This window comes from Phalangium opilio, unplaced genomic scaffold, assembly GCF_054372755.1.
Source record: "Phalangium opilio isolate 3A_F unplaced genomic scaffold, DU_Popi_V2 ptg000105l_1, whole genome shotgun sequence".
Taxonomy (NCBI): Eukaryota; Metazoa; Arthropoda; class Arachnida; order Opiliones; family Phalangiidae; genus Phalangium; species Phalangium opilio.
This window is the reverse complement of record NW_028324207.1, coordinates 1,805,668-1,833,170: the sequence shown is the minus strand read 5'-3', so window position 1 is coordinate 1,833,170 and position 27,503 is coordinate 1,805,668. Positions and strand designations below refer to the sequence as shown.

At 36.9% G+C, this 27,503-nt stretch overlaps 1 protein-coding gene across 3 annotated transcripts in view; it reads left to right on the top strand.

Annotated features, from left to right (window-relative positions):
- The window catches only part of LOC149625180 (lachesin-like), a 164,973-nt gene extending 137,676 nt beyond the window's left edge, over positions 1 to 27,297 (top strand). The window contains exons 3-9 of one of the 3 annotated variants that reach the window (XM_089851951.1): positions 384 to 591; positions 12,948 to 13,103; positions 13,496 to 13,624; positions 21,629 to 21,919; positions 23,258 to 23,380; positions 24,005 to 24,100; positions 24,679 to 27,297. In XM_089851951.1, the coding sequence (XP_089708077.1) occupies positions 384 to 591; positions 12,948 to 13,103; positions 13,496 to 13,624; positions 21,629 to 21,919; positions 23,258 to 23,380; positions 24,005 to 24,100; positions 24,679 to 24,770 (1,095 nt within the window). In that variant the 3' untranslated portion in view covers positions 24,771 to 27,297. The remainder of the gene's footprint in view (positions 1 to 383; positions 592 to 12,947; positions 13,104 to 13,495; positions 13,625 to 21,628; positions 21,920 to 23,257; positions 23,381 to 24,004; positions 24,101 to 24,678) is intronic. The other 2 variants (XM_089851952.1, XM_089851953.1) reach the window with 2 other exon arrangements.
- Positions 27,298 to 27,503: the final 206 nt, after the last annotated feature.

Here is a 27,503-nt window from a genome sequence, read left to right as displayed (position 1 = left end):
TTTAGCTTCAAATACGTGTGAAAATGCCTACAGCTACTACACGTATTTGAAACTAAGGCCTAGAGGTCCGAGCACTCGAGCTAAAAAATTCGCGGATATTTTAAATCCTGAAGATCCTAAAGGTTTTTGTCTCTTGTCAGCACGTACAAAGCTACGTTACATAGAGAAACAGCTTTGCGCGTGCTGACAACCGATATTGTAACAGAGTATATACAGAATAAGCTGTCGTTCGAGATAGGGAGTTGCCTATCCTGTAGCGTGAAAACAAATTTCCTCACGCGCATTCTTTATCCATGATTGTAGTACGAATAATAATATTCACGCGTTCAGTTGTATGAATATCGTATGAAATTTCGACTTTGTTTTTTCTTTCTTTCGCGCAGGTAGCGTGGATACATACGGATCGTTACACACTGCTGACGCTCCATAACCGGGTCATAACCCGTAACAGCCGTTACAAGGTGACGAATAACGCTCACAGAACGTGGTGGTTACACATCAGCGATGTTCAGGAAAGAGACAGGGGCGAGTACATGTGCCAAATAAACACTTCCCCCATGAAAAGTCAAGTTGGATTCATTGAAGTTGTCGGTAAGTGCAAACGGGTTAATTCAAAAGCAAAGATAGAAACCTTCTCCGGCAAACCAGTCTGCATACATTTTAATAACGCGTTTGTGTTAAGCGGGAAAATGTTTAAGGGATTAACAGGAGCTAGTAGAGACATAATTAATTAAAGAACTAAACGAAATATAATTTAATTCATATATATAGTTTAGAGGCATTTCGTAGGCCTACTAGTTTAATTTCTCTACTAGCACAGGTCTGTAAGTTCCTAATTACTTAAAATGCATACTCCAACGCTTTATTAAGTTTTTAGACCGGTCGAATGAGATAATTCTCCCCCAGATGAACTGCATGGCAGTTCTATTAATATTCCTTCAATTTGAAATTAAATTATGAAAAGGGACGAAAATGCATTTAAAATAATTTACAGGCAAACGTTATAAGGACTTGACCTACTTAGCTAAAGATACGTTATAAACAAACGGAAGTAAAATAATGCATTTGAGACTAAGACGCTACAAAACCAAACTAAGTGCTTTACAAACTAACATTTGTCTCGTAATCTACAAGAATATTGCTATACATAACAGCAAGAGTATTTAAATTGGGTACGCACTTCTTGGTATTATAATACTAGTAGTTTAATTCGAGTTTGAAAGTAACAAGCCTAACCCACTCACATTGCATCCAACGCAATCTTCAAATCCCTTCCAGCGCAAAACTCATCCTGGTGTAAGCAAATATACCTAGATTGCTTCGGAATTAACGTGAGCTTCTCTTTGAAAACCCTGGAGAGAGAGAAAGAGAGGAAGTGGGAGAGGAAGCTAGGCAGCGACGGAAATATTATTACCTTTGCCGGAATCCCTTACCCACTCGCTAGTTCGTCTGAATCGACGCGGAAGTAATATCCCGAAGTTTACATGTAGATTTATATACCCAAAACGAGAAGTAGACCCTCAAATCGAAAGATATATGGGCTACGCGCCTTAATCCAGATAGCAAACTGTCGCGGTATATACCAAACAAAATATGTCATGGGGAATGAAACACTTAAAAACAGGGATACTAGGCTAGGTACAATTTGAAACTAAATACAGGGTGTTTAACCTTAGGCAAATAAATTGTTTTGAATTATTTGTTTAATGACTTTAAAGGATTTAGATTTAACTAGTCAAATATTTACTACCCCCGTGGAATACTAGCCTTGGTAACATTTTCAAGCACCAGTACGCGCGCTATACGAAATCTAATCTGGTTGAATCAAATTAAATTATTATTTCTAACGCATTCCCTCGAATCCCGGTCAATGCCTCAATTCATTCAAATATTTTCGTCTTTAAGAGTTAAAATATTATTAAAATAGAGTGATGACTGATTGGTCTCTAGCCAAAGAAGCTGGTTTGGTGTAGGTCACAAACACCATACTCGTAATCAGGGATAGAATAAATTTTAGAAGTAGGACTGGAGAAGGTTTAGTATTTACTTCAGTCCGACTCATAGCCCAGTATAGAGCCCCTCCCTCCAACACGTAACGAAAAGTTTAAATTATCTTATTGGCTCACATAAACTACGTTCTGATGACGTTGCTGACGGGGACGGCGAAAAATACGTAATTCCTTTTTACCTCTGTCGCTATGACCCTGCCTCTTCTTTCATACCCCTCCATCCCGTGAAAGGGGGTCCAGGAATATGACGCGCGCCCACATTACTCTGTTCTCCATTCCTACTTCTAAAATTAAATCTATCCCTGTCGTAATACACTAAAATTAAAGGCTTATTTTCAATAACCTCTCCAGTGTCAAGCTCACTTTTGTATCTATTTGTTATTGGTTAAAAAGAGTAGCCAAGTAAGGCATCAGTGTCTAGAAAGTTTTGATAAGAAACCAGAGGTTTTAGAAGAAAGAAACGTGCAAGAAAAATCGAGAGAAAGTATCTACTATCTGTAAGATACTTTAGTAATTCCTTGGTCTAACGATACCATCTGCAAAGATTTCCTAGAGAAAATATCGGAACGGCAAGCGGACACTGTCTGTACTTTCTTCGCGTAACAAAATCGTCCAAACCTTTATTCGCAATCACCAGCGCAATTCGAACAAAGTTTAACGTAATGAATACAATAAAACCAAAGGCGCCCATCGCTAAGAAAAGGTATAGTAATCTTATAGGGATAGCCGGTCCTTTTTGTTTCGTACGCGATACATTCATTTAGGTGAACATTACGAACCTGTACTCCGAATTATATTCTTCTCAGGAAGGATTAACAGAGATTAACACTTCCCTATGTTGGTCACCTATTTTTTCCCCGGTCCGAATTTTCTGTACAGGGTATTCCAAAAAGGATGGTGGGTCGAAGTATAGTGGACAATCAATTTTGAGTCCAAAATATAACTTCTTTGACGTTTTGCCCCCCCCACAATGGTTGTCCTATTGTTCAGTTGTCTGTCCTAAGTTAGGTGGTCTGACCTACAATCATCATAACTTGTTAAGAGGGGACCCTGTGGCAAAATCGGTCATTTTCCGTACTTAGATCCTATAACTACCCATTTTGGAACACGCTGTATAAAAATCAGCCCTTATTTGGTCATTGTATTCTCTCTTAAAGTAAAAAGACAACCTTGGATACGTCCAAAACTTTCGATTAAGTACCTAACTTATTAAAAAGTGAGCTTCATCACAGCCACAGTCCCTATTGGCCACTAGCTAAAAACACACCTTTACCTTTCATATTAAGCAAACGTTGGAGGTAGATCGAGCTGGCAAGGAAAAAGCTTTTAAAAACCGATAGAGAAGTGGCTAAAAAAAAGATGAGTGACGTTTAACTTTTCCATTAGAGTCCGATGCGGAAAGAATGGGATTTGGATACTAGCTACCCTACCACAGAGAGCTGGATAAGAGAAAGCTAAAGAGAGAAGAAAAAAATACACTAAAAACTAGGGCTAAAAACATTAGGATCCCAAAAAAGGAACGGATACCAAAATTTGTTTTTTTCTTTTTAAGTACTTCATTCTTTCGTTGTAAGCCTCTCTGTCCTTGGAGGAATTGTTGAAGGACAAATCATCAAAATTTACGGTGATTAGTACTTGAGTTTGATATATTTAATTTAAAAATAATGATTTTTAATAATAATAATATTAATCAGGGAGTATTTAGATGTGGAGATGTTAAGTAAGTTTTCTAGTTGGTGTTTGAGTAGGAAAGTTTCATTCTGGAGTTGAGTCAGCCAAAGTTGGTGGCCATACTTGGTTGTTTAAAAAAAATAAGTTCTGGTTGCAATAACCAGTGTTACCAGGTCAAAAACTATCCCGGTTTAACTGAGTTTCCCTCAAAAAAAGTTCACATCGAAGAGTGAAATGTCCATTTGGACTATTTCGTCCATGGTGGGTTGTTTTTTCCAGAAACTCTTTCACTTCTATCACGAATTATCTTTTCGCCTGTAGATTCGCGGTGCGGTTGTAAAAGTTTTTTTTTCTTTCACTTCTCTCATTCCATCACTAATGGATAGAAAAGATCCCTTTTTATTTGGTGGGTTTTTTTACTCACGGATGAACAGTATAAAATTTAGTTCCATTATAAGTTGGCTAGGATGAAAAATAAAACGTTGTATTGATCTAACCCTAACTGTAACTGAAACTGCGAGCTTTTAAGTATTATCATAACCCTATGTTATTTTACGCGTCTACCGTTGGGCCTTTATAGTATCGCCATGCGAGACAAAATTAAAGAAACCACAGCGCCATGTACGTTTAAGTGTTTGTACTAAAATACGAACATAATTGAGTCAAGATCTACTGTGATTTCTTTCACCTTTCCTATTAGAGTCGGGTTAACTGGTAGAGATTGAGATCACAGTAGGCTATAATAGTTTTTGTTTATGACAAATCAGCCACTAGGAGTCGCGGTAAGGTTGACTCTTGGCCAAAATGAGGTTGAAGGAGAGAGGGATGAAACCGAAACCTCCATACCTATAACGTTGAAGTCTGTACCCCTATCTACGGAACGGCAAAATAGAAGCTAGTTCTCATACAAAAACATTGGCGCTACACGGCAGCACTTAACAATCGCCTACCGAAGGGTAGGGGCGTGTGCAAGGTACACTGGGAGACTTTCATTGCTACACATAGCCCACCTACATTTGCTACTATATCTACATCTTTTCTCCCTGACACGAGAGGGCTCTTCCCATGCATGGACATAAAATTTACCCGCATAATGCTCGGGTTTTTAGTTAGGCATAAGCTTTAGGTGCCACCTGGTTCTAGGAAAAAAACTTTGATTTACACGTGATTAAGTTGCCGAGAGATGGCTGCACTCAATTATGCCCAACCTCGAAAACCACGCTTGGATTTCTAAAACGCTTTGGATGGCCCTCAACTATATGCTCGACTCAAGAATCAAGAATCAATCTTTCCTTTGTCAAGCTTTCAAAACGTACTTATTTTCCATGATATCCCTAACCCCAAATTCACTGACATTTCCAGATCTTCCCTGTTAGTTTCCTCTGTTCTTAAGAACTCTGTAAACGAATACAACAGAGTCACCTTAAGAAAAAGAAAATTAAAACCAATTTTTCTGTGTTAATGAGATTTTCCCAAAACTTTGTTTCGTATTACACGACAAATTTTAATGAAAAGTCTAGAATTACGCTGAGATTTATTTTTTCATCGTGGAAGTCGGAATTTAAATATTAATAAGGGAAAATTAATTTGAAACCTTTTGCACTAATTGCGTATTCCTTATAAATTAAAGGAAGTAGGAAACTTCCTCGAAAACAAACTAAATTTGAACCAAAATATTTTCTTAATATTGAAATTGTATAATATTGACGAAATTAAATCGTTACGAAGTATAGATAGTGTCATACTTATGGAACTTATCTTATAAACTTATGGTATTCCCGATACCTAGTACAGGTTACAATTTTTCTAAAATATGACTCTTCCAAAATTTTTGGGAAAACAAACCGGCTAATTTTGAATAATTTACGAATTCAAATTAGCTTTTACCGAAAACACGAAGCAAAGTCGAAAGACCAGAAATAGAATCTGATTTATGAAAATAAGCTTTTAATGCAAAGCTCATTTATTATTTTTTGAAATTTTTGGGTAAGTTTGGACTTTTAGAGGAAACTAACTTTCCGTATAAAATTTCGTGGGTCCTCTAAATATTCTCCGGTACGATGGCGGGGGGAAGACATTTGACCATATAGGTCTAGGAAACTGTCAGATGATTTCCCACTGGAAATGTAATTAGCAGACTAAATGCGTTCTCCAAAAATTACTCAAGTGCTCCTCGTTTCCTTGAAGTTGCGGTTAATGAACTCGTATTCGAAATAAAATTTTTGAAGGAATAGTAGGATAAATTGAGTACGAGGGGTAATCAGCGGTAGAATTTTTCATTTTTGAATCGAAAGAGCGTATACAACTTAATAATGAATGTATCAATTGGAACCATGTTTCTATCTACAATATTAAAGGTAATACGAGCAATTAAGTAGTTCCGTAATGGCGCGTAATGGACACTACGCGTTAGGCTTTCTCCTATTGGACGCCTAGTATCACCTGACGGATTCGTCCAATAGGGGTGCTTCGCGGAGATGTCTAACGCGTAGTGTCCATTACGAAAACTTTGTTGCTTGTATCTTCTTTAATATTGTAGATAGAAACATGGTTTCAATTGATATATTCGATTATTTTATAAGCTCTTTCGATTAAAATAGAGAAAAATTTAACCCGGACTATCCTTTTGAGAGGGTTTCGTCATCTTAGGTAAGCGCGTTGTACGCATGGTTTCCACAGATCTTTCAAAATTCCTGTACTAACTTTAAATTCAATGGAATTAGAGCAGTTAGGAAATACAGATAGTTTTTCTTCTGTAAACAAGGTTTTTTTAGTGACCTCAAGTTCTCCCTCCCTATCTGTTTCGAAATTCATTCGCATATTTATATAAATCTCTTATCCCTTTTGAAGCGGTGCATCAAGAAATAATATTTACGCAAGAAAGATTTATGCAATATGGCATTATATACTTTTATAAAATCCTAGGTCATTTTTTTTTATAAAAAATATATAAAAAATATAAATACAAAATACTCAAGTTCAAATGTTCAATAGAATCCACAAAATCGAACTTTGGAAGCAAATTAAAATATAATTTCTAACGCATTCCCTTCCAGAAAAATGTCTCAATTCATCCAAATAAACAAACCGAATTGGCTAAATATTTATGTCTTTTTAGAGTTAAAATAAAACCAGATATCTGGTAATATTAAAGTAGAGTAATCACTCATTGGTCCACAGTCAAAGAAGCTAGCTAGTACCAAGAAGTGATATCTAGTTTATTAGGGAGAAGGTATGAGATGCCTAAGTATTCGCGCGTCATAGTTCCAGTCCCCCTTTCGTAAAAGGAGCCCGGGCTATTTCGCCTCTCCTCAGTTGGAAAATACGTAATTTTCGTCATTCGCGTCGCGCTGACGTGAGTTTTCAAGGACCAATGAGATGCTGGTAGTAATTTAGAGGCGGGGATTTACTTCGGACCTACGTTTGGACTGGAAATAAAGCTAGAAATGTGGCGAATTTATACCTTCTCCTTAGCAAACTAGATATTGCTTCTTGCTAGTACTGAGAAAGAGAACCAGACGGGTGTAAGTAGCAAACACCATTCTGGGAATACACTAAAATTAAAGGCATTTCTGGCATTCATTAACCTACACAGTGTAGCAAGCTCACTTTCTAAATCTCTAAATTATTATTTTTATTTGCTTCTGGCGTTGGTTATTCCGATTCAATACAACAAAGAAAAACTTTTTCGAAAACTCTTGGTATGGAAGGTAGAAATGTTAATATTTAAAAAGTGTACCGTTGCGGATTGGATATTCTCTATATAGTTCTAGTTTTAGTTTTAGTGGCTATATACCTCTCTATGTTTGCATTGAGCAAGAACAAGGGAAGGCCGAATAGTTTTTAAATGAGTAAAGAAAACCATTGGGATTATGTTTCAAATATTAAGCAACTACTGCCTATAGAGGAATCTCATGCTTTATTTCTAAGCATGCATTTTTTATCCGAACTCTCGCTTCTTCTTGCCAATTCCTTACCATCTTTGTAAAACTAGCGAGTATCGATTTTGGTTAGCCACTGAGAGATGCAACAGAACACGGATATTATTATTTCTTTTTGGAAAAAGGATTTCTTTTACGTGTTTCGCTCGTATTTCTAAATTATTAATGAATATATAAGAAGACGTGTATGTACATCTAGCTATATTGCAAATTTTTATGGCTTCTCTTTTGATTGGTGCTTAGGCAGCTTGCGGGTGCGTTTTGATTCGAATATTCGGCTATTTTTACGAAAAAGGAAAGAACCAAATGGTACCAAACAAAGATTGGCTTATTATTATTATTGCGTTCGGAAAATAATTCTTATTGTTAATAGAATACCGACTTCACTGAAAATTAATTTTTTTTTGGCCTACCTAGAAAACCCAAGAGAGTTAGGGGAACCGGTTGACATATTGGCCACGTTCAACAATCCTATACTGAAAAAACGTTTCGTTTATTTAGTTTTTTTTTTTGTGTTGTTCAACTTGTTCCGTTCCCCCTCAATCACATTGCGTCTGCTTCAGCATATCCAAACACCTCGCTAAGTACCAAGGCTAAACCAGTTTCGTTAAAATTTTATTAATTTCTGAAAATTATTGGGCTAAAACTCTTTTGAAATCAAATTGGATGATTCTTAATTATTATAATTCTCCCATAATTCTGAAAATAATTCCCGAATTATCCGCCAACAAGCTTTTAAGCTCGCGTACAAATTATTAGTACTTAGCCATTACAAATGACTTCACGAAACGGATTCGCATCGAAAAAACTTGCTCCCTCAGTCTTTTAATTAGTTGAAGATACAATTAGCAACGTGACGTCAAAACTCGAAGTGAGAAAAATTGTTCAACAAAAAATCAAACTCCGTTGTACGCAGCCATAAATAACAGAAAGTGGGACAATTGGGTATGACGACGAGTAATTATCTCTTTCTCACTATTAGTTTCTCCTGGTTTCTTTGGTCGACCAATCGGCGCATTACCTTAATATTACAATAATATAATTTTTAATTTCTCTAAATGACGTCAAAATTTAATCAATTGTTTTTGTTCATTGAATGAATTGAGAAGGGATTACGTTAGAAATTATATTCTAATTTGCTTCAAGGAGATTCATAAATGTTACGCGAGTTTCCAATAGTATCCCACATTTTTATTTCCCTTTGGTAATACACTAAGTTACCTCCACCTCTAAGTCAAGTGCATATTTACAGTTACGGACCTCGCGGTGTGGTAACCTTTGATAAAAACGTAATAATTTTGCAATTTGAACAACCCCATAACATTGCGTTGCAAGCTCTAATACATACATTCCTTACGCGATAGCTACCACAGAGCAACATCTTTCGGTTAAGCCCTGGCTATAGTCCGCTTAATATAGCAGGAATCCCTTTTATGAAAAGTTCCTGGGTAACAGCGAGAAGCCTAGAGGGTTGTCCGTTACTTCCATAAAACAGGGCTTGACACGAGAAAATGCAGTGCAATCAAAATCATATAGATAAAAACCGAAAGTATACTTCGCTCACAGTAGTTTGGCTGTAGACGCCATGTAAAATGTGAAGAAAATAGGGATGCAACGATTCGTAATTTTTCGGAATCGGCCGATTCGATGCATCGGTCTCTAAAAAATCGGCTTCGGCCGATTAATCGGCCGAAGCCTCAAGGTTATACGTTTTAGGCATTAGTATAGATGCTACTTGTCAAAAATGTCTAAGGACAATAATCTATCTGGTTTGGTTTCCGAGATACCAGTTCATTTAGTTCAACACACATTTTGTCCCTTCTTTCTGCTACAACTTGTTTTTGATTAGTTCTTTCTTTGCATTCCGGATAGGAAAAAATAATTTTAAAAGTGAGTTTTAAGTTTCATTTCCTAAAAAAAACCCCTTTCCTTTCTCATCCTTTTAAAAACAAGAAGTAGCATTCAAGACTTCAAGTATTATGTAAACAAGGGACTGCAGGAATACACGCTAGAGACAATGACACCAAACACATTAGAGGGATAGCTGACAATAATAAAATCCAGACTGTGATAGAGCGACATTGTTTGTGGAACGGGTGGGAACAAAGAGAATATACCAAGAGGAGCAAAAAGTCTAGCCTTCCACAGGGCTTTTGAAAAGCCCGGACACGGTTTTGGAGTAACTAGATCCGGTTTTTGTTTAGTGGCTAAGCCTTTTATTGGTTAAATTATGTCGGCTGCTTATTTTTGGTGGTGGCAAAGGGTTGATCTCTGGTTTGACCGTTGACGTACAAAAGGTAATTTTTAAGTAGACGACACGGTCACGTGAACAACCGGAACTTGTTTCTCAAAATCAGTCCCGGTCCCTATTTACAAAGTTACCACTCCTCTTGGTATATTCTCTTTGGTGGGAAGTAGCAGTGAGCACAAATCGAAAGGAGAGTCAAAGATAGAAGGCAAACTATAACGCCGACGGCCGGGCACCATGGCTCTCCCGCGCACCTACCTCGGCGCACAGCCGAGGAGTAAGACTTCACGTGATCCGTTGAGAAGGAAATTCAAAAAGGGTAAACCCGAAAATACGGTTAGAGGCTCACACTAGACTAGAGAGTGCGCCACGCTCTTAGAGAGCGACTGGTACTGGTAACGTTTTTGAAAGGGGGGCTGACGGAGAATTTGGTTAAATTACGTTATTTGTTAAATGACAAACTTGTTAGTTCCTTTATACTAGCTCAAAAGATTAGATCTAACCAAAAAGAGTCGGCCGAAAAAAATCGGCCGATTACCTTGGAAAAATCGGCCGATTCGATTATTCGGCCAAGTGGCCGATTCTGGCCGAAGCCGATTCTTGGCCGATGCATCGTTGCATCCCTAGAAGAAAACGGCCCTTTCAAGTCTCAACCTCTGCTGGAACCAACCAACCAATCAGAGAAGACATTTTTGGGGGTCAAAGGTTTACAGAAAATAGTCTACTCTATTGTGGCGATCCAAACGTCAATTCTTGGTACTAGAACTTGCGTCTGCTACTATAGAGGCCTATTCAGGCGTACTCCCTGTGCTACGGTCGTGAATGTAATCATACTCAGAGGGGGTGGGTAGAAACTTTTCTGAGAGATAAAGAGAGTTTCTCATATTTCACGGCGCGAGCTAGCGTCAATGAAGTATACTTTTTGTTTTTGTCTATGAATGTTTGGTACAATGACTGCAATGCAATTGAAACCAGATGAAAAACCGTGGCATGTTAAGGCCTTTATTAAAGAACGCAGTGGCTCTAGATATGTTAGGTCGGTCTCTCATCCGCTACACATACATCCGTTCGGAAATGAAAAAGTGCCTTTTCAATAAGAGCTGCGTTGGTTATTCGCGGTTAGACCGTCATCCCTTACGTTTTATCCATCTCCATCTCTTACAGGACATTTTCTAATACAGGATTTTAGTCTCCCCGCAGCATCTTCCATACGAGCTAAGTTCTGATCATTTCGGTAGGTTTTCGTTATAGACTGAGTAGACCAGGAACCAACCATAAAGTGCCAGTGACTCAACTTTCTCAGTATTAATACCAAATGCAAATAAAAATGACAGGAGGAATTGCTTCGCTGGTATGCTGGCAAACAGATCTCGAGCTACGGACACTTTAAACGTCAGCTTCAAAAATGGACTGGTGGCATTTTAAGCGGGAAACTCGGGCGTATAACTTCATCATAAAAATCATAAAAGAAGATAGAAAACGAGGCTAAAGATTGGTGCGCAACGCCCGAGGGGGTAGAAAGAAAAATTTACATCTCTTTTGACCAAAGGACGTTGAGCGACCACAGTGGGGTTTTCCAGAAGGAGCTAGGTGACGGGAAAGTCCGAGCTAGTTTGTGAAACTCAAAATGGAAGAGGAAACCCGAAAGGAAGAGACCTAGTTTACGTGGCCGAGGCCTTTTTTCCCGCAAAAAGGGATGGTGGTTTTTATTGGGCGTCAGCTCTTGAGGAAGATGGATAACTCTCTGATCTGACACCTTACGCTTCTCCCATACCACACCCCCTCCCTCCCTTAAACTTCCATCTTTTCTAGGAGTAAAATAGATACCTGATCTTAAGGAGGATCTAGGTGTAGACTGACTATCTGATTAAATACCTGAAAATTTAGCGACTATTAGGATTGGCTTTGTTAAACAGAAAATACGACTCACGAAACTTCAACATATAAGTTCGAGCTAAATTACCAAAACAATGTGAACTTCTCTGACATTTATGGCAAACTTGAAATTCCCAGACATCCATATGCAAATTCGGTATCAACTATTTTCAAATTCCAGTTATACCTGGTATTCCTAATATCATTTAAAACATTCCTGAATCGGACGCATTTTCAATTTTAGGTGCGTGGTTTAGATCCACAGAAATCACATAGTTCAACCCAGGTCACACACTGTACCCTCTATGATCTACCTGTTTTTCATTTATAAAAATCCTGGTTGCACATCAATGTTTCTTCTATCTCTTCTTCAGTAGGAAATCCCAATTTTCAAAGGAATAGAAAGCTTAAAGGACTTGGGTATAGAGATAATTCAAAGCTGCTTGTTGCACGTTTTCTTGCCTTATTCTTTATCCCGTAGTTTTTTGCTTTTTTTTTTTTGCTCAAAGAAGCTGATACCGAATGATTTATATACAAAGGACTATAACGTCAAGTCCCCAATCTCTATATTTACGCTGTTTTAAACTTTATACACAATATTTTATCAAAAACTATCGAGAATCGTTAGATGGCGGAAACCTTGCGATGCCATTTTTAAAGGAAGTAATTGATAACAAAAAGTATGACATTTATTCTAAAAACAATGTCCCTGGTACACAGGTAGTTCCAGAAAAGGGGTAATTAAGGGACCGAAATATAGTTACATTGTTCTATGGGCTGTCAATTTCGAGTCACATCCATGCAGTCTTTTTAATCTAAAATAACACCTACAACTCTCAACATAAGCTCATGTCAAATAACATCCATTTTCTAGTGTACTACGAATTCGGTTTTGTTACACGTACTGCATAAGTCCATGGGCCACTAATCTATAATATGTTACTTATGTCTTTCCCCCAATATGATAAAACAGAGTTCAGAAAGGGGGGGTATTTTCTTATAGGCTTAATATGCTTGGGCAAGATAGATAGCTTTGTTTTCGACACAGGGGACCTATAGAGCGGAATCATGTTGCACGCTTAATTTAGTTATTCTCTTCCATACCGTCTACCGTCTTTCTATAAGAAGTTTATATAGATCTTTTTCGGTGTATAAACCTTTATTGATCTAAAATTTCCTCTATTAATTTTCAATGGTATATAGTTCCGCCACGGATCGACGAAGAACAGACCAGTTCTGACACCGAGATAAGGGAAGGTGGTGACGTTAGTTTGAGGTGTACCGCCAAAGGTTTTCCCGAGCCTGAAATCAAATGGAGGCGTGAAGACGGCCAAGAAATCACAGTTGGAAAGAAGAAAGGTGAGATTTACGAGGAACAAGAAGTGATATCTAGTTTATTCAGGGAGAAGGTATAAATTCGCCACATTTCCAGCTTTATCTCCAGTCTAAACGTAGGTCCGGAGTTAATCCTCGCCTCTAAATTACAACCACCATCTCATTGGTTCTTGAAAACTCACGTCAGTGCGACACGAATGACGAAAATTACGTATTTTCCGATTGAAGAGAGGCGAAATAGCCCGGCCTCCTTTTACGTCCCCCCTTGTATTTTGAAAGGGGAACTGGGACTATGGCGCGCGAATACTTAGGCATCTTATACCTTCTCCCTAATAAACTAGATATCACTTCTTGCAAGGAACTTAAGGATAATACGATGTCAGTATTTAATAACATTTTAACTTCTTTCCTTTTAGCGGCCATGCTTGTTGGAAACTACCTCAACATCAGCAAAGTCAGTCGCTTACACACTGGGGCCTATTTGTGCATAGCTGCCAATGGAATACCACCTTCAGTCAGCAAGAGGATAGTCCTTACTGTCAATTGTAAGTATCTTTACAATGTCATACAGGGTGTGCCAAAACAAGGCTAATTATAGAACCAAAGTACAGTGGGAATGCTCCATGGACAATAAATTTTGAGTCGAAAACGTTACTAGTATCACATTTTATCCAAGGTCAAAGTGTTTGAAGTTGGCGTGCTTGCGTGGCTCGGTACTTTCCGCGTGAGATGGACCTTACCATAGATCATCCATTAACTGGAACAACAGAGTTGAGAATGCGTCGTCCAGAAGCGGGACACTGGGGATGAAAAGACGCTGGGGAAGGGGTGGGGCTAAGTCAGGATAGAGAGACCGCTAAAGGAGGCGGGGTTTATCGTAAATGCGATCGTTGTTTAATAATTAGCAATGGCCACCTTCAACACTAATACTACGCTCGTGCATGGGGTTTAGTTGAACCAGAAATAACACAATAGACAATAGTATGACGAAATTCTTAATTTAGAGTGACCTTGCCATACCATGAGTAAAAATAAAGATCATAATTGTTCAAGGTGCTAATACTAGCTTTCGCAGGCCAGTTAACTAAACCCCTCGACTATGAGAGCATCTAGTGACACTTGTTTAAACTAAGCCACAGCCGAGACCCTGGGTGACCCTTGACACGTCTTTCTTCATCGATACACTGAGATGAATAAATGTCGGGTTACTTATTGTGATTGAATTACTTTTAGCTAAAGAGGAGGGGGTAGCCAGGATTGAGGAAAGATAGTTCTCCTGGTCGACATTAAGAGCGAGTTGGTAATGGGTCCGAAATGAGCCATTAGGGTTTAACGACCTGAAGCGCCAGCGACGCGGCCACTCTTAATGGCTAATTTCAAGACGAATGAGGGAAACCTATTCCGCTGGAAAGTGCTGAAAACTGATAGAAAACCATAAATACCAAACTATAAAACCCCTTCTGACCCTTAGCCCCCCCTTTGATGTTACCCCAACGCTCTTAATATCGGACCTGGTATAAATTAAATGAAATTAAAAAAAAAACACCCTTAACTTCTGCAAAATAATCTCTTTAATTATGACTGTGGGATACGAAATAATTTAATCGCTTTTAGTGTTCCGGCTTTTTTTTTTAATTTAGACGCATTAATTTCCGTTTTTAAAGACAACACGCAACTACAAATTTGTGGGTTATGGACTTTGTTATTTTATAGATGTGCACTAAGCTTAGGAGAATATTTTCATTTATTTCCACCCCGGTGCACCCACCTTTAAACAGTGTACTTTGAAAATAATTAATGAAAGTGACCTTGATATACCACAACAGCAAAAATACAGACGCTAATTTTTATAATGAAAGTTGAATGTGTTCTTTAATTTTGGTTAATTAGATTATACTCGTTATCCTAACGGGTTTTTTTAATTGGGGGGATGTTGAATGTTTTTATTATTGAAATATTATGAGGAGAACATAACAACACCGTAATTAACAGTTATTTTATAGTCCCTTTATAGAGTTTTTAGGGGGTTCTGCAGTATGTTGCCCTTATTGAAATTACCACCTTATGTTACACAAACTAACTTCCTCTCATTTAAATTTGCAATTGATAGAACTGGAGATGAATAAGTACAAGAGTTTATAACATAAAGGTTACTAAGAGCGATGCTTTATGCTGTGACTGGCATTGATTCCCTTTTATAGTATACATGGGGTTGAAAAATTGTTCCCACTTTCAAGTTTTAGAGGCGTTTAAAACAGCACCACCTATCGTCACTTTTGAAAACATGATGCGTTTCACAACCCCCCCCCCTCCAAAAAATGGGACTTTGACGTAATTTTTGGCGTATTGACGCTACTCGGTCTATAGATACTCCTACTTTTTTGTTTATTTAGCTTCCGCGGACAAAAAAGATTTAAAATTCCGCATGAACGAGCTGCATTCGTAGCGATAGAAAAATTCATCGCCGAGCAGGGAGAGGCTTCTGATGTATACTTCGGTTTTGGTTATAAACTCCTGATATATGGGGTAATTTAATTGAGAAAAGTTATAGTAGAGTAGAATTGTACATTTTACTCAAAACCTAGTATGTAACTACATTAAAGAAATTTTTACTGAAATGAGAATGGGGATATAAAGAAAATTCCAACAATTCGCAAAAATTACTTTGATCTCGGTCCAAAAAAAAAAAAACATGAAAAGGCTCATCTCCATATCCATGAACTTAACTTACAAAATACCCTTATAGAAGTAGAATAATAAAAAAAATGGCGGTTGAATATCTTTCAACAATGTAGATGTAGTACGTATAGCACGACGTCTATTGAAGAGATATGTACGGTCTATATAGTAATAACCAACCCAAAAGGATTCCATTCTTTTGGAGAAGTCGTTAATATTCATTTGGATCCCGAGGCACTTTTCCAAGCAGTTCCCCCATTTTTATTTGCTCTCGGTTTCATATCTAAGTTGCAGTCTTGGTTAGCTTTAGTTGGAGATCAGCTTGAATTTTCAGCACGTAGCTTGCCCTCTTATCTTTAACAGGTTCAGCTTTTTAGTGTGTGTGTGTTAAGACTTGGGCCTAACTATCTACGTGCTGAAATGTTTTAAACTTAAGATACAATTTTTGGCAGAATAAGTTCTTCAAAGAGATATTATATAAGTTATATTTAAAATAATTTTACTAAGAGGGAGGGTGAAAATCAAAATCGAGTGATGTTTATCGATTCTTTTATTACTTAGCCAAGAAGTGATATATCTAGTTTATTAGGGAGAAGGTATAAGATGCCTAAGTATTCGCGCGCCATAGTTCCAGTCCTCCTTTCAAAATACAAGGGGAGACGTAAAAAGAGGCCGAGCTAGCCTATTTCACCTCTCCTCAGTCGGAAAATACGTAATTTTCGTCATTCGCGTTGCGCTAACGTGAGTTTTCAAGAACCAATGAGATGCTCGTTGTAATTTAGAGGCGGCGGGGATTAACTTCGGACCTACGTCTGGACTGGAGATAAAGCTAGAAATGTGACGAATTTATACCTTCTCCCTAGTAAACTAGATATCACTTCTTGACATAGCTACCTAGCAAACCATCCAGGAAATAGTTTTAAAATTAAATTAGTTTGATATTTTTAAGGATAAATTGAAATTAACACCTACGACCAATCACGTGAAGTCCTGCCTTCTTGTTGACAAAATTTACGTGGCACGCTGGATATCTCGCGCCATGTTTGTAACATTATTATCTAAGACCTAGTGAAAGTCTTAACTTAAGCAAAAATAGGCCAAGACCACATTGACTTTATTATTATTACGAAAACGTTAATTTCATTCATTAAAAAATTTAATGTCTTTTCGAGTAACCTTTAGGGAATACACCTAAAGATGAAACGGAAGTAAAAAAAAGGAAGTAGGGATATGATCAACTTCCGTCTGGCCGTAATGGCTACTTATACGACTCCCACAAGAACTATTAGCTCTCCATAAAAAAAAATAAAAAGAAATTTTCAAGAGAAAAAAAACAGATAAAAGAAAATCTCCAGTTTTCAGAACTATTTGCATTTATATTACACGCATCACGGATCGGAAGAAGTTAGCTATATCCGTTGTTCAGGCGCTATTGAGTCACACTACTTTTATTCTTACGCGTTTTAACATCGGGTGTTACTACGCCGCGGCTTTCCTTATTTTCTCAATCGCGGTTACGCCAGCGACTAAAAGCCAATCTCGAACGTAGGCTCGAAGAATATCGGACGGTGGAACTATTTAGGTTGATGGGTAAAAAATCAATAAATTGGGCGACGTAACATTTGAACAAAATACGTCTCAATGATTGGGTGGTTTACACATGCACGCAGCTTCCGCCTACTTAAACAGTTTATGTAATTGTAGTGGAAATTTATTTTGTTAAAAGGACCAATGAATAGCACGCTTCATTGGGAAAGGGTAAACGATAAAAAATAGAGTTTGGTGTATTGAACACCTTGTTGTTCCTCAGAAAGAACATTGATGGGTTGTGAACGACAAAGACGTAAATTAATAAGCTTCAAACAACACGGACTGGCAAATTTAGTGGACTGCATGGTAACTTTGAAGCGTCCATATACCGCCCCGTAACGAAATGAAGGACAATTTTCCCCATTTCTGTAAACTGCGATTGCGAACACGTTTGTTCCGATTTACCAACTGCAAACGCGACGACACACACACACACACAGAGTTAACGTCCAGTGCAATACCTCTCAGAGACGTCATCGTCACTTGGAGAGGTAAAACTAAAGCCTAGAACATTTTTCAGGATAAATTTCTCCACTATGTAATTTTTAAAACAAAAACATTTCTTCCGTTTTTTTTTTAAAGAAAAAATAAATGGCGGTCTGCATTTCCCTTAAGAGGCGATAGAAGAATAGCTTTTTTATTTCAAACGCCCCCGAAAGCCCGAGGTAAAAAGGGTGGCCGCGGGGGGGGAGGGTAGTGGAATGGCATAGTTCGGAGTGATTGGATTCCTTCCGGCTCATTTGGTAGCGAGCGAGCAATTACATCAATCCGCCCCAATTTTCCAAAAATCTATCGCAGCTCTTACCATATACAAGACTATACGCGCACCGTTTCTACTCTCGCAGGGTTTCCAAATCTAGCTAGTTTCGCGGAATTTCCCATGGCTTTCCATGCAGGGCTGCACCAGCGCAGTTTTCTTAATTGACTAGGATTAACGTTGAAATTGCTTTCTCTCTCTCTCTCGAATTGGTTCGCCTTCTCTATTTCTACAATACGTAATTTAAACTAAAGAATTTTTGGCTGTATTGATACGGTTCTATTTTTAAATTTTATATGATCGTATAGTAATAATTACTGGTTGAGTTTTAAAATATGTTAGTTCTTGCTGGTACCCTGAATTTATTCAATAACACCAATATTCCTGTCTGGCATTACGTACCCTTTAGTCCACTCTCAAAGCGGTAGAAGGAGCCATATTTGCGCGCCACACGTGTGACGTAAATTTTATAACCAGTAAGAACGTAAGTTCATAAGATATGTTCCATAAGTTTGTCACTGGTTACAAACTGGAGCTTGTCATGAAGTGGCGTAGGTTCGAGGTAAAGCGACGCCTGCGGAGGCGCTGTCAAAGGCTTAGTAATGCAGCCTAAATAGGAAGATTGACTGCCAACCCGAGTGTAATTATTTCTCGCTTGTCGTTCTTGAACTAGCTCTTTTTAAGTCTCTAGTGTTAGGAAATATAAGTACGGTCATACTTATGTAACATATTATATTATAAATTTATGGTAAAAAGTAAACCTTGGTAAGTTGGTAATTGAGAGTGTCTTTCGAATTTTCTCGTAGCAGACGGTATAGCCCACTCGAATAGTACGCGTTATATGTTGGCCGAGCAGCTTATGTTCGTGAACGCGGTATTCGAGTTGGCTATGCTACCACTAAATATGCTCCTCTTATAGCCGAGTAAGAGGCGACCTAGGGTAAGCCTGTTAGTTATTCATGTTAGTGATTAAATTAATTCTAGAACTATGGGAAAATTACGGAATATATTGCTAAATTTGTACTATATGTAGTTACTAATTTAGATATTACTTGTTGACTAGTGAAAGCAGTGTATTTCTTATTTTACACTCTCAACCAGTTTCGTGGAGTCTGCGGATAAGGATACCTATTTATTTTGTCGACAGTATCGAAACCTCAAAACCAAAAAAATTGTAATCCTAACTCAGTTAATTTACAAAAAACAACACATTCTTACATTGCCTCCGAGATTTCTTCTCAGCATAACTTTCCTTCAAAAATCATAATACACAAAATATTTTTTCAAAATATCTTGGCAAAGCGTAAATTTTGGATATACTACAAACGAGTATTTTTTCTTCGTTATAACAGGGTTCATACGAAATTTCCAAGCCGGTATTTCTATTCAAGATTAAAAGAATACTTTTCCATGAATGTTTTTGCTAAGAGAGACAGGTAACGACAGTCCACCGATACCGATACAAACCACTAAACCAGGTGTTGTGTTGAGCACCTTGATTTCATTAGACGCTATGGGTATGTGCATAACAATGACGTAAACGTTCAAGCAATAAGGGCTAAATTTGATGGACTGGTAACTTCAAACCATTATCTAACGTCTTTGCGTCCACATACCGTTCTATCAATGTTCCTTCTTAAACCAATATGAAGCATACGATAATGTGACCAAAAAAAATTAATTTACCGATATCAATAGATTCAAGAAAGTTTGCATAAATTAAGAACGTTACACGGTAGAATATTGTTCTATTCTAAAATATTTTCCATGTTGGTATACGAACCCTGTATAAAGTTCGGAGTTTGCGAAAAAGTCCTGTAGCCTACATTATACTGAAGGTAGGCTAAGGCTATGGGTGGCTGAAGCGAACAGTAGTAAGTCGTCGGCCTACATTCCTAGTAAAGCTCGGGGTAGATTAGATCTGGGAATACATCTTCGTTTGAGAAAAGCAAAAAGGAGAGGAGGAGAAGAAGAAGAAGAGGCGAAGTTGGAAAGGCTTAGAGCTCCGTTTCTAATCCTCCTAAATTCCACGCCGTCAAAACTATTTCTATCCTCTATACGTTGAGAGTTTTATATCAAAATGGAGTAGGGAAGAAAGACAAAACAAGTTGGTTTAAGACACACATACACGGGTTAGCTTGTTCGAAGTTTAAATATTAAACAGACATCGGTGAAGAGAACTTTACAGGGCTTTGGTGCGTCAAGAAGCGCCACTATAGTCAATGCGAGTTGGTTAGCCTCCCTCGTATTGTGAACTCTGGCTCCATCTGGCGTTGATTATAGGAGAGTTCGAAGGAATCCTTCTGACCCTGCGCGCTGGTTTCTCTACTATTAATTACAGAAATGGTCTATGACTAACTTACATAGAGTTTTTAGCAAATGTTGGTCCCGGTGGCACACCTAACATGCTAGCTGATCTTCTACTTATCATTTGCACCATGCGAAAGGCGGGAATTGATCAGAACTCGTTAACGTTACGTCGAGGGCGAAGCTAATACGTTTATGGGAGCATCTAGTGGTATTTGTCTAAATTAAACAACAAACGAGACTTGCTTTAAGTGACTGGGAACAGTTCAGAGTTTCCTGTCTGTAGAAACAAACACTAAAAAGTCTTCATTTGGCTCCACTCGTAACTGACCGTTTTTACAGTTTTGAAATTCAATAAAACCACATGCTGAATTAAGGTTTAATTATAAAGCTGTTACGGGTCTAGTTCTTAATAGGCTTAATGACTAAGGGGTTCGACACCGTTCCAACCAACCTTGAGAAGTAATCAATTAACAAGTACCAAATCATTTCTAAAAATTAACCTTAATTTCCAAAGTGTAACTAAATAAAATCAACCATTCAGTGTAGTCAATCAAATTACGAAATTAATAAATTCTGTCTGAAAAGCATTGAAACAAGAAATAACTTTCTTAAATAAATATAAGATTAACGTTTGAGAATGCGACATCCGTTTAAGTATCATTTCAATAGGGGGTACCACAATGCTAACCCTAAAAAATAAAGAGAAAAAAAGGAGTAAGAGGGAAAAAATCTTTTATACGGACGGACTTAAGTCGCTAGCGTCAGTTTGAAACTTTATTCTTACACCAACTCTCGGAGAAGACGACAAAATTGTTTAAAGACTCGTGAATTTTCAACAACTTTTTTTTTCATATGAAGAAGTATAACGCGGTACTTCTTCTCCGTCTAAGATTTAGCAGTGAGCTTTACAATGTCCATGGAGAGAGAAAAAACTAACGAACCGCGGCTAAAGCGGATCCAAAGGAATTTTTTTTTATCTCGAAAAACTCTGGGGTTGAAAGAGAGAATAATATAATGCAATTTAGGAAAAGAACAAAAGAAAAAAATCTTAATTAAGAAAAGAGAAAAAGGGTTTTTACAGTTAACGAAATATAGTAAGTTACGCTCATTTTGTACAACTACGGAGTAACGACGAAGAAAGAGCTATGCTAAACTACAGACCTATCAAACTGGGAGTTTAATAGGAAATTATTTTTTCCCTTTTTTTTCACAGTTGCTCCAATGATCTGGATTCCAAATCAATTGGTAGGAGCCCCGGTTGGTACTGATGTCCTGTTGGATTGCAACCTAGAGTCTCAACCGCGATCGGTGACATATTGGACGCGTGAAGGGGGTATAATGATCCTTTCTAACGCCAAGTACGACAGCGTCCTGATACAGGCGGGCATCTATAAAGTCCAAATGAGACTCAAAATCAAAAGTCTGAAGGCCGACGACTACGGTTCTTATACTTGCGTCGCCAAAAACTCTCTAGGAGAGACCGAAGGAACAATACGCCTTTACGGTAAGTAAATGTCCTGTTACGGAATAGGGGTTGCTTCATTTTGGTCAAATTTCAATCGCAGAGTAGATCAAAAATGTACATATTGTATTAGCATTCATATCCCTACGTAGAGAGAGAGAGAGAGAGAGCTTAGTTTATTTATTATCAGGGGTAAATAACGAAAGGAGTTAGAGACGCTAGCTTCCGTAGTGTAGAATACAGTGGGACCTTGAAACGTCATAGAATTTGTAACTAACGTAGTGCCATCTTTGGAACTGTATTGTAAATAAGAGCAGAACCTTAAAAGTTTTGCCTTAAAATCTCGCACAGCAAGGTATTCTGGGTAAAGTAAAATGGCGGGTGTCGAACTGTCGATGTTGTGAAGTCGTCTCATAAATCAACCCAATATAATTATAATATTCAATCGCGAGTAAACAGCAATTTAAAGAAGAAAGATAAGTCAACAATTTGCAATTTGAAGCCGGGGAAATCCTCAAAATGTGATCAAACTCTTTTTGCCGTAAGTGCGCGGTTACAGAGTCGGCCCAGTGAGCCAAGGCTTAGTGGGAACTGTGGGATCAGGATCATCGACTGTATCTGTGACTAAAGAAATTAAAACAACTAAAACTGTATTGAAGGATGCAAAAACGACATTTAATTCCATTTCATTATCGAATAAGGAATTTACCAACTTTAAAGTTGCCTGTTTCTAATTCAAGTGCACCTTAATGAATAAACTTTACTCTAACCCTAATTGTCACTCAGTCGTAAGCAGACGAACACTAGCAGACGAATACTAGCAGACAGGAGAAAATCGATATCCCAGCATGCCTTTCGAAACTATGCTGCCACGCTATTGGTTGGAAAATATCATACTTATTTTGAATTATAGGCGGCGCGACCGAGGCGTTTTCTCTTTTCTGTGTCTACGTTTGAAAGTCCCACTGTATTCTACACTACGGAAGCTAGCGTCTCTAACTCCTTTCGTTATTTACCCCTGTTATTATTATTTATGAATGCAGAATAGATTGAAAAATAAAGGGTGTTCCAGAAAGGATGGTAGGAGGACCGAAGTACAGTGGGACTGTTCTATGGGGAATAAATTTTGAGTCGAAACTGACTTTTATGACATTTTGCCACAAGGGACAATCCCTAAACAAGTTACACTTTTCAGAATGTTAGTGACTCCCTTTAAAAGTTTAATTGTAGTACCTTAACGTAGCGGCACATGGTATGAACTCTAAGATTATGGATAGGGCGTCAAAGAAAATCAAGATATCTTTCTATAATTTTTACAATTTAGTTAAGGTAGAGCTGATTTTATCTTTAATGGGAACATTCCCCTTCTTATGATTTCAGAGATTCCACCCCCGTCATCGACGTCAGCCTCTCACGATCCCATCCGTGCCAAATCTGAAAAGCTGCGCAATGGCTATTCCCAGAACGCCCTTTCAAAGCCAGAACAGAGACACGGTAAGAGTGGTAAGATCAAACATACCGCGCGCGCTGTTGCTCGCTTACATCTCTATGTATTGCACTTCATGTATTTTTTTTTCTTTCGAAGAAACACGCACTTGTCCCTAGTGACCTCTCACTTTCGTGTCGCAAAAAAACCACAAGGGTAATGGCTCGTTGCGCGTCTCAAGATCCTCACATCTCAGTTACCTTCTTCATAACTTTATGATATACCAAGTCCTGCCTCCTCGCATTTCTATAGGTTTCAAAGTCGCGAGCTAAGAGTGAGAATTATTTTTAGAAAAGAGCCATCTATTGGTTTAGATATAAATTATTATTCAACATAGACTTAATTTTAACAAGATGGCCCCGGCCATATTACAGTTTTTGCGCGGACAAATTGATCACACCAAAAACTGGGGAAGAAATGGGGATAGGCGCCCAGCCGCGATGGGACGGAACAAACGTTTCCTAGCCCAAACCTAAAAAGGAGTATAAATCAATTATTTTTGCGACACAAAGACCACATTAGGGAAAACATTTTGTTCCCCCAACGCGCGTCTATCTTTAACTTCTTATTAACTGTTTGCAATCGTCTTTCTGCATGGTGTAATTGGTTATATCGTTCTGGATCTTTTCTATCGCTTATAGACCTGTCATCGAGAGCGCCACAAGACACTCATATCACCGGGAAAACGCTTGAAGAGCGAACATATTGGCCTACCGAAAGAGATATTACAACTTCGTGTAAGCTTACTATTACTATTCAATCAGTAAAACATTCTAGCTAATAACAGAAGGGGATAATAGAAAAAGGATGACACTCTGTAGATCCTCTTAATGCTTTAGTTATGCAACATGATTCTTCCCAGGCTCACCCTTTTTGTTTGCTCTCCCGCTCATAAAACGTCAGACGGGCATCGCTCGGTGCAGGGTGAATTCTATAACTGTTTGGTACTAAATCCTCAACAATCAACCCACAAACCTTGATTGTCTTGACGTAGGACAAAAATCCACAAGCGCATATTGGCAAATAATTAAGCGCTAATAGAGTATTGATGAGGGAACTATTTATCGCGTATGCGATTCGGTTTAGTAATCTTGCTACAAATGTTAATCTGATGTTGGGAAGAATCATGTTACAATAACCCAGCTTTGTGGCACACTTCGTATAATATTCGTCCGCTAATATTCACTTTTCCTGCTTTTACTAAAATGGTTTTTCATTAGAAATAAGTTAAACTGCCATAAATGTAAATGAAGATTTCGGCAGCAGTAGTCTATAGCATATTTCTAAATCTTTTAAATTAATTTTTAAATTTCAGTATCTGATCCTTCATGGGCGAATAGACCGCGAGTATCGTGCTTATACTTGATGGTACTGACATCTATTATGTCCGTTTTGACTACATTATGACCAACTCGCCTAAACTGAAACAGCCTTGATCGATCGAAGCATGAGACAAAAACAAAATAAAACAAAAAAATTACCAAAGATGAAAATCTACATAAAAAAAGAGACAACTTGACTATACCAAACGTGTTTACAAATACAAACAAGTAAGAAGTAAAACATTTATAAACAATCGTGGATTAAAAAAAATAAACAATCCATAAATAACGTAAAATAAAAGGCTATAGTTATAAAGATTTCGCCATTTATGCATATCCTATTCAATATACGTATATATCGATTAACAAATCGAATCGGTGGGTTATCATGAACTTTATGAAAACATTATAATATAATTTTCTTTTTTTTTTTTTTTGGTTTTATCAAAAAGTAGTATGGCTATTAAAATTATTTTAATTGTAGTCGTATATTAGTATTTATAATTTTACTACGTACAATTACCAAGAAATAAAATGAAGAAGGTTTGCCAATTTTATTAGTAAGAGGATTGGTGGTAATCCGGCCAAAGCTATTGTGCCAAGTGTATTTTTAAATGATGCACAAATACAAAGAATAAAAAAACCAAAAAATATTCATGAAAATATAGAGATGAGATGAAATGTTATTTCGAATATAATGAAATACCCCACATGTAACTTAAAATTAATTGGCTTACATTATAATATAGAGGGTTGTCACTTAATTTTCGGATTTAATTTGTATTTCATTAATTTGATTTTCGCTTAGCTAAACAATTGTCATTATGTTAAGAATATTATTGTGTTATAAACAAGTCAACTCTTAATTTTGAAAATAATTACGTTTTAAAACATATTTACATTACAAGCGCAACGCTGCTGGAACACACTTGCATTTTTGAGTATCAAACCCAATCGAGAAATTTTCCCAACTAAAATAAAATTCCCTGACTTTGTTAAAACTCCCTGACCTATTTTTACATTCCCTTATTTCTCCTACGAGTTTTCCCTGGTTTTTCCTTGAGTTAGTGCAACCCAGTAACAACAAACAGATGGTACGGAAAAACTCACGCTGTTATTTAAGGTTATATGTGGGCTGTGTACACACAAATGTAAACGGTTAAAAGCTAAGATATGCTCAATTATTTCTATAAGTATATATTAATATAGTCATTTTTGGCACCAACATACTCGAAGACCTGAACAAGTATGTTGAACTCTCTCGTTTTGAGGTCATCATCGAGTATGCCGTACGCGATTCGACAATGTGTATCTTGCAGTCGTCAGTCTTTACTAAAAGGAACGGCCTTTCATAATAAAGATACAGTATAAACATGATTAGAGTCAATTAACATATGTCCCAAATAAATAAACAAACATACTTTAAACAAACAAACAAAAATTTAAATAATCCCGAATAATTGTGTCGCCAATCACAAATATCCATTAGAATCATATAATCCCTTAGTAAAGTTTCGTGAAAAGAAAAACTTGATTCAATAAATATTCTTTACAAGTACTGTATATTTTTAGGGTTTTAAAAATTAAGATTTAAAATTATAGTGTTTAAGTAATATATGGAATTTTCTCGATTTTGCACATTGTTAAAATCAACACGATTAAACTTAACTCGTAAATATTTAATTAATTAATTTTAATTGCGATTTAAAACCACCGTATAATTTAACCTCATATAAAAATTAACTAATATTTTTTTATGTAAATATATCCGAGGAATTAACATTGTTTTTCTTTTCTACGAAACAAACAAACAAACCAACAAACATCTTTAAAATTCCTTACCCCTTCCATAGTGCGTAACCAATAATATAATGTTAGCGATGCTTCCAAGCTTCTCGCGTATAATATAACCAAAAATAAACAATAACATGTAAAAGACATAAAAAAACATAACATTGTGAACCTAAACTCGAGCTTCGATTTTATGAAAGAAAAGAAAAATGTGTAGAATTGTTCGTTTATGGAAACTTTGAAATTTTATTTTAAAATATCCTAATTTCCTCAAAATAAAAAGTCCCTTAAATAAACAGAAAATAAATAAATAAATAATCAAGTTGGAAAATATTTTTAAAACAAAAATATTTTAGGTTTAAAACTTTGAGGTCCGGTAACTTAATTTTTTTAGTTACTATAATTTCAATTTTCTAATTGGAATAAATACCAAATTAAATATAACATCGGTACTTAAAGTTTTATTACTGAAAACTAATTAATTATTATTGATTGGGGGGAAATTTTAATTTCCCTAAGAAATAAAATTCTAGGAGAGAAAACAACAAACAGAAAATAAAATAAAAGAAGTTGGTATAAAGAATTTTTAAGTTTTTAAATAATATATTGGTTACTTAATAAAAGTTCGTAATTAAAAATGTATATACTCGATTAAAAGACTCGGAGAATTGTATATATTTGTCTTCTACGAAAACACTAATTGATTCAGGCAAGAGAGGGGGAGAGAAAGGGGGTGGGAAATAATTAAACATTTAAATTCAAGACTGCATTCGAGTAATCCAGGAACGTGCAAAGAATTCTGGCTTCAGGAAAATATCTTTGAACTATACCGCCCTTGAGAAATACTGCAATGTTTATAAGGCGATTGCAGCAAGAGACTAAGACAAAATCTAATCTATTATTGAAGCAAATTAAAATATAATTTCTAACTCATTCCCTTCCCAGGTCAATGTCTCAATTCATTCAAATGAACAAACCGAATTGGTTAAATATTTTCGTTTATTAGAAAGTAATTAATTAAGATAAT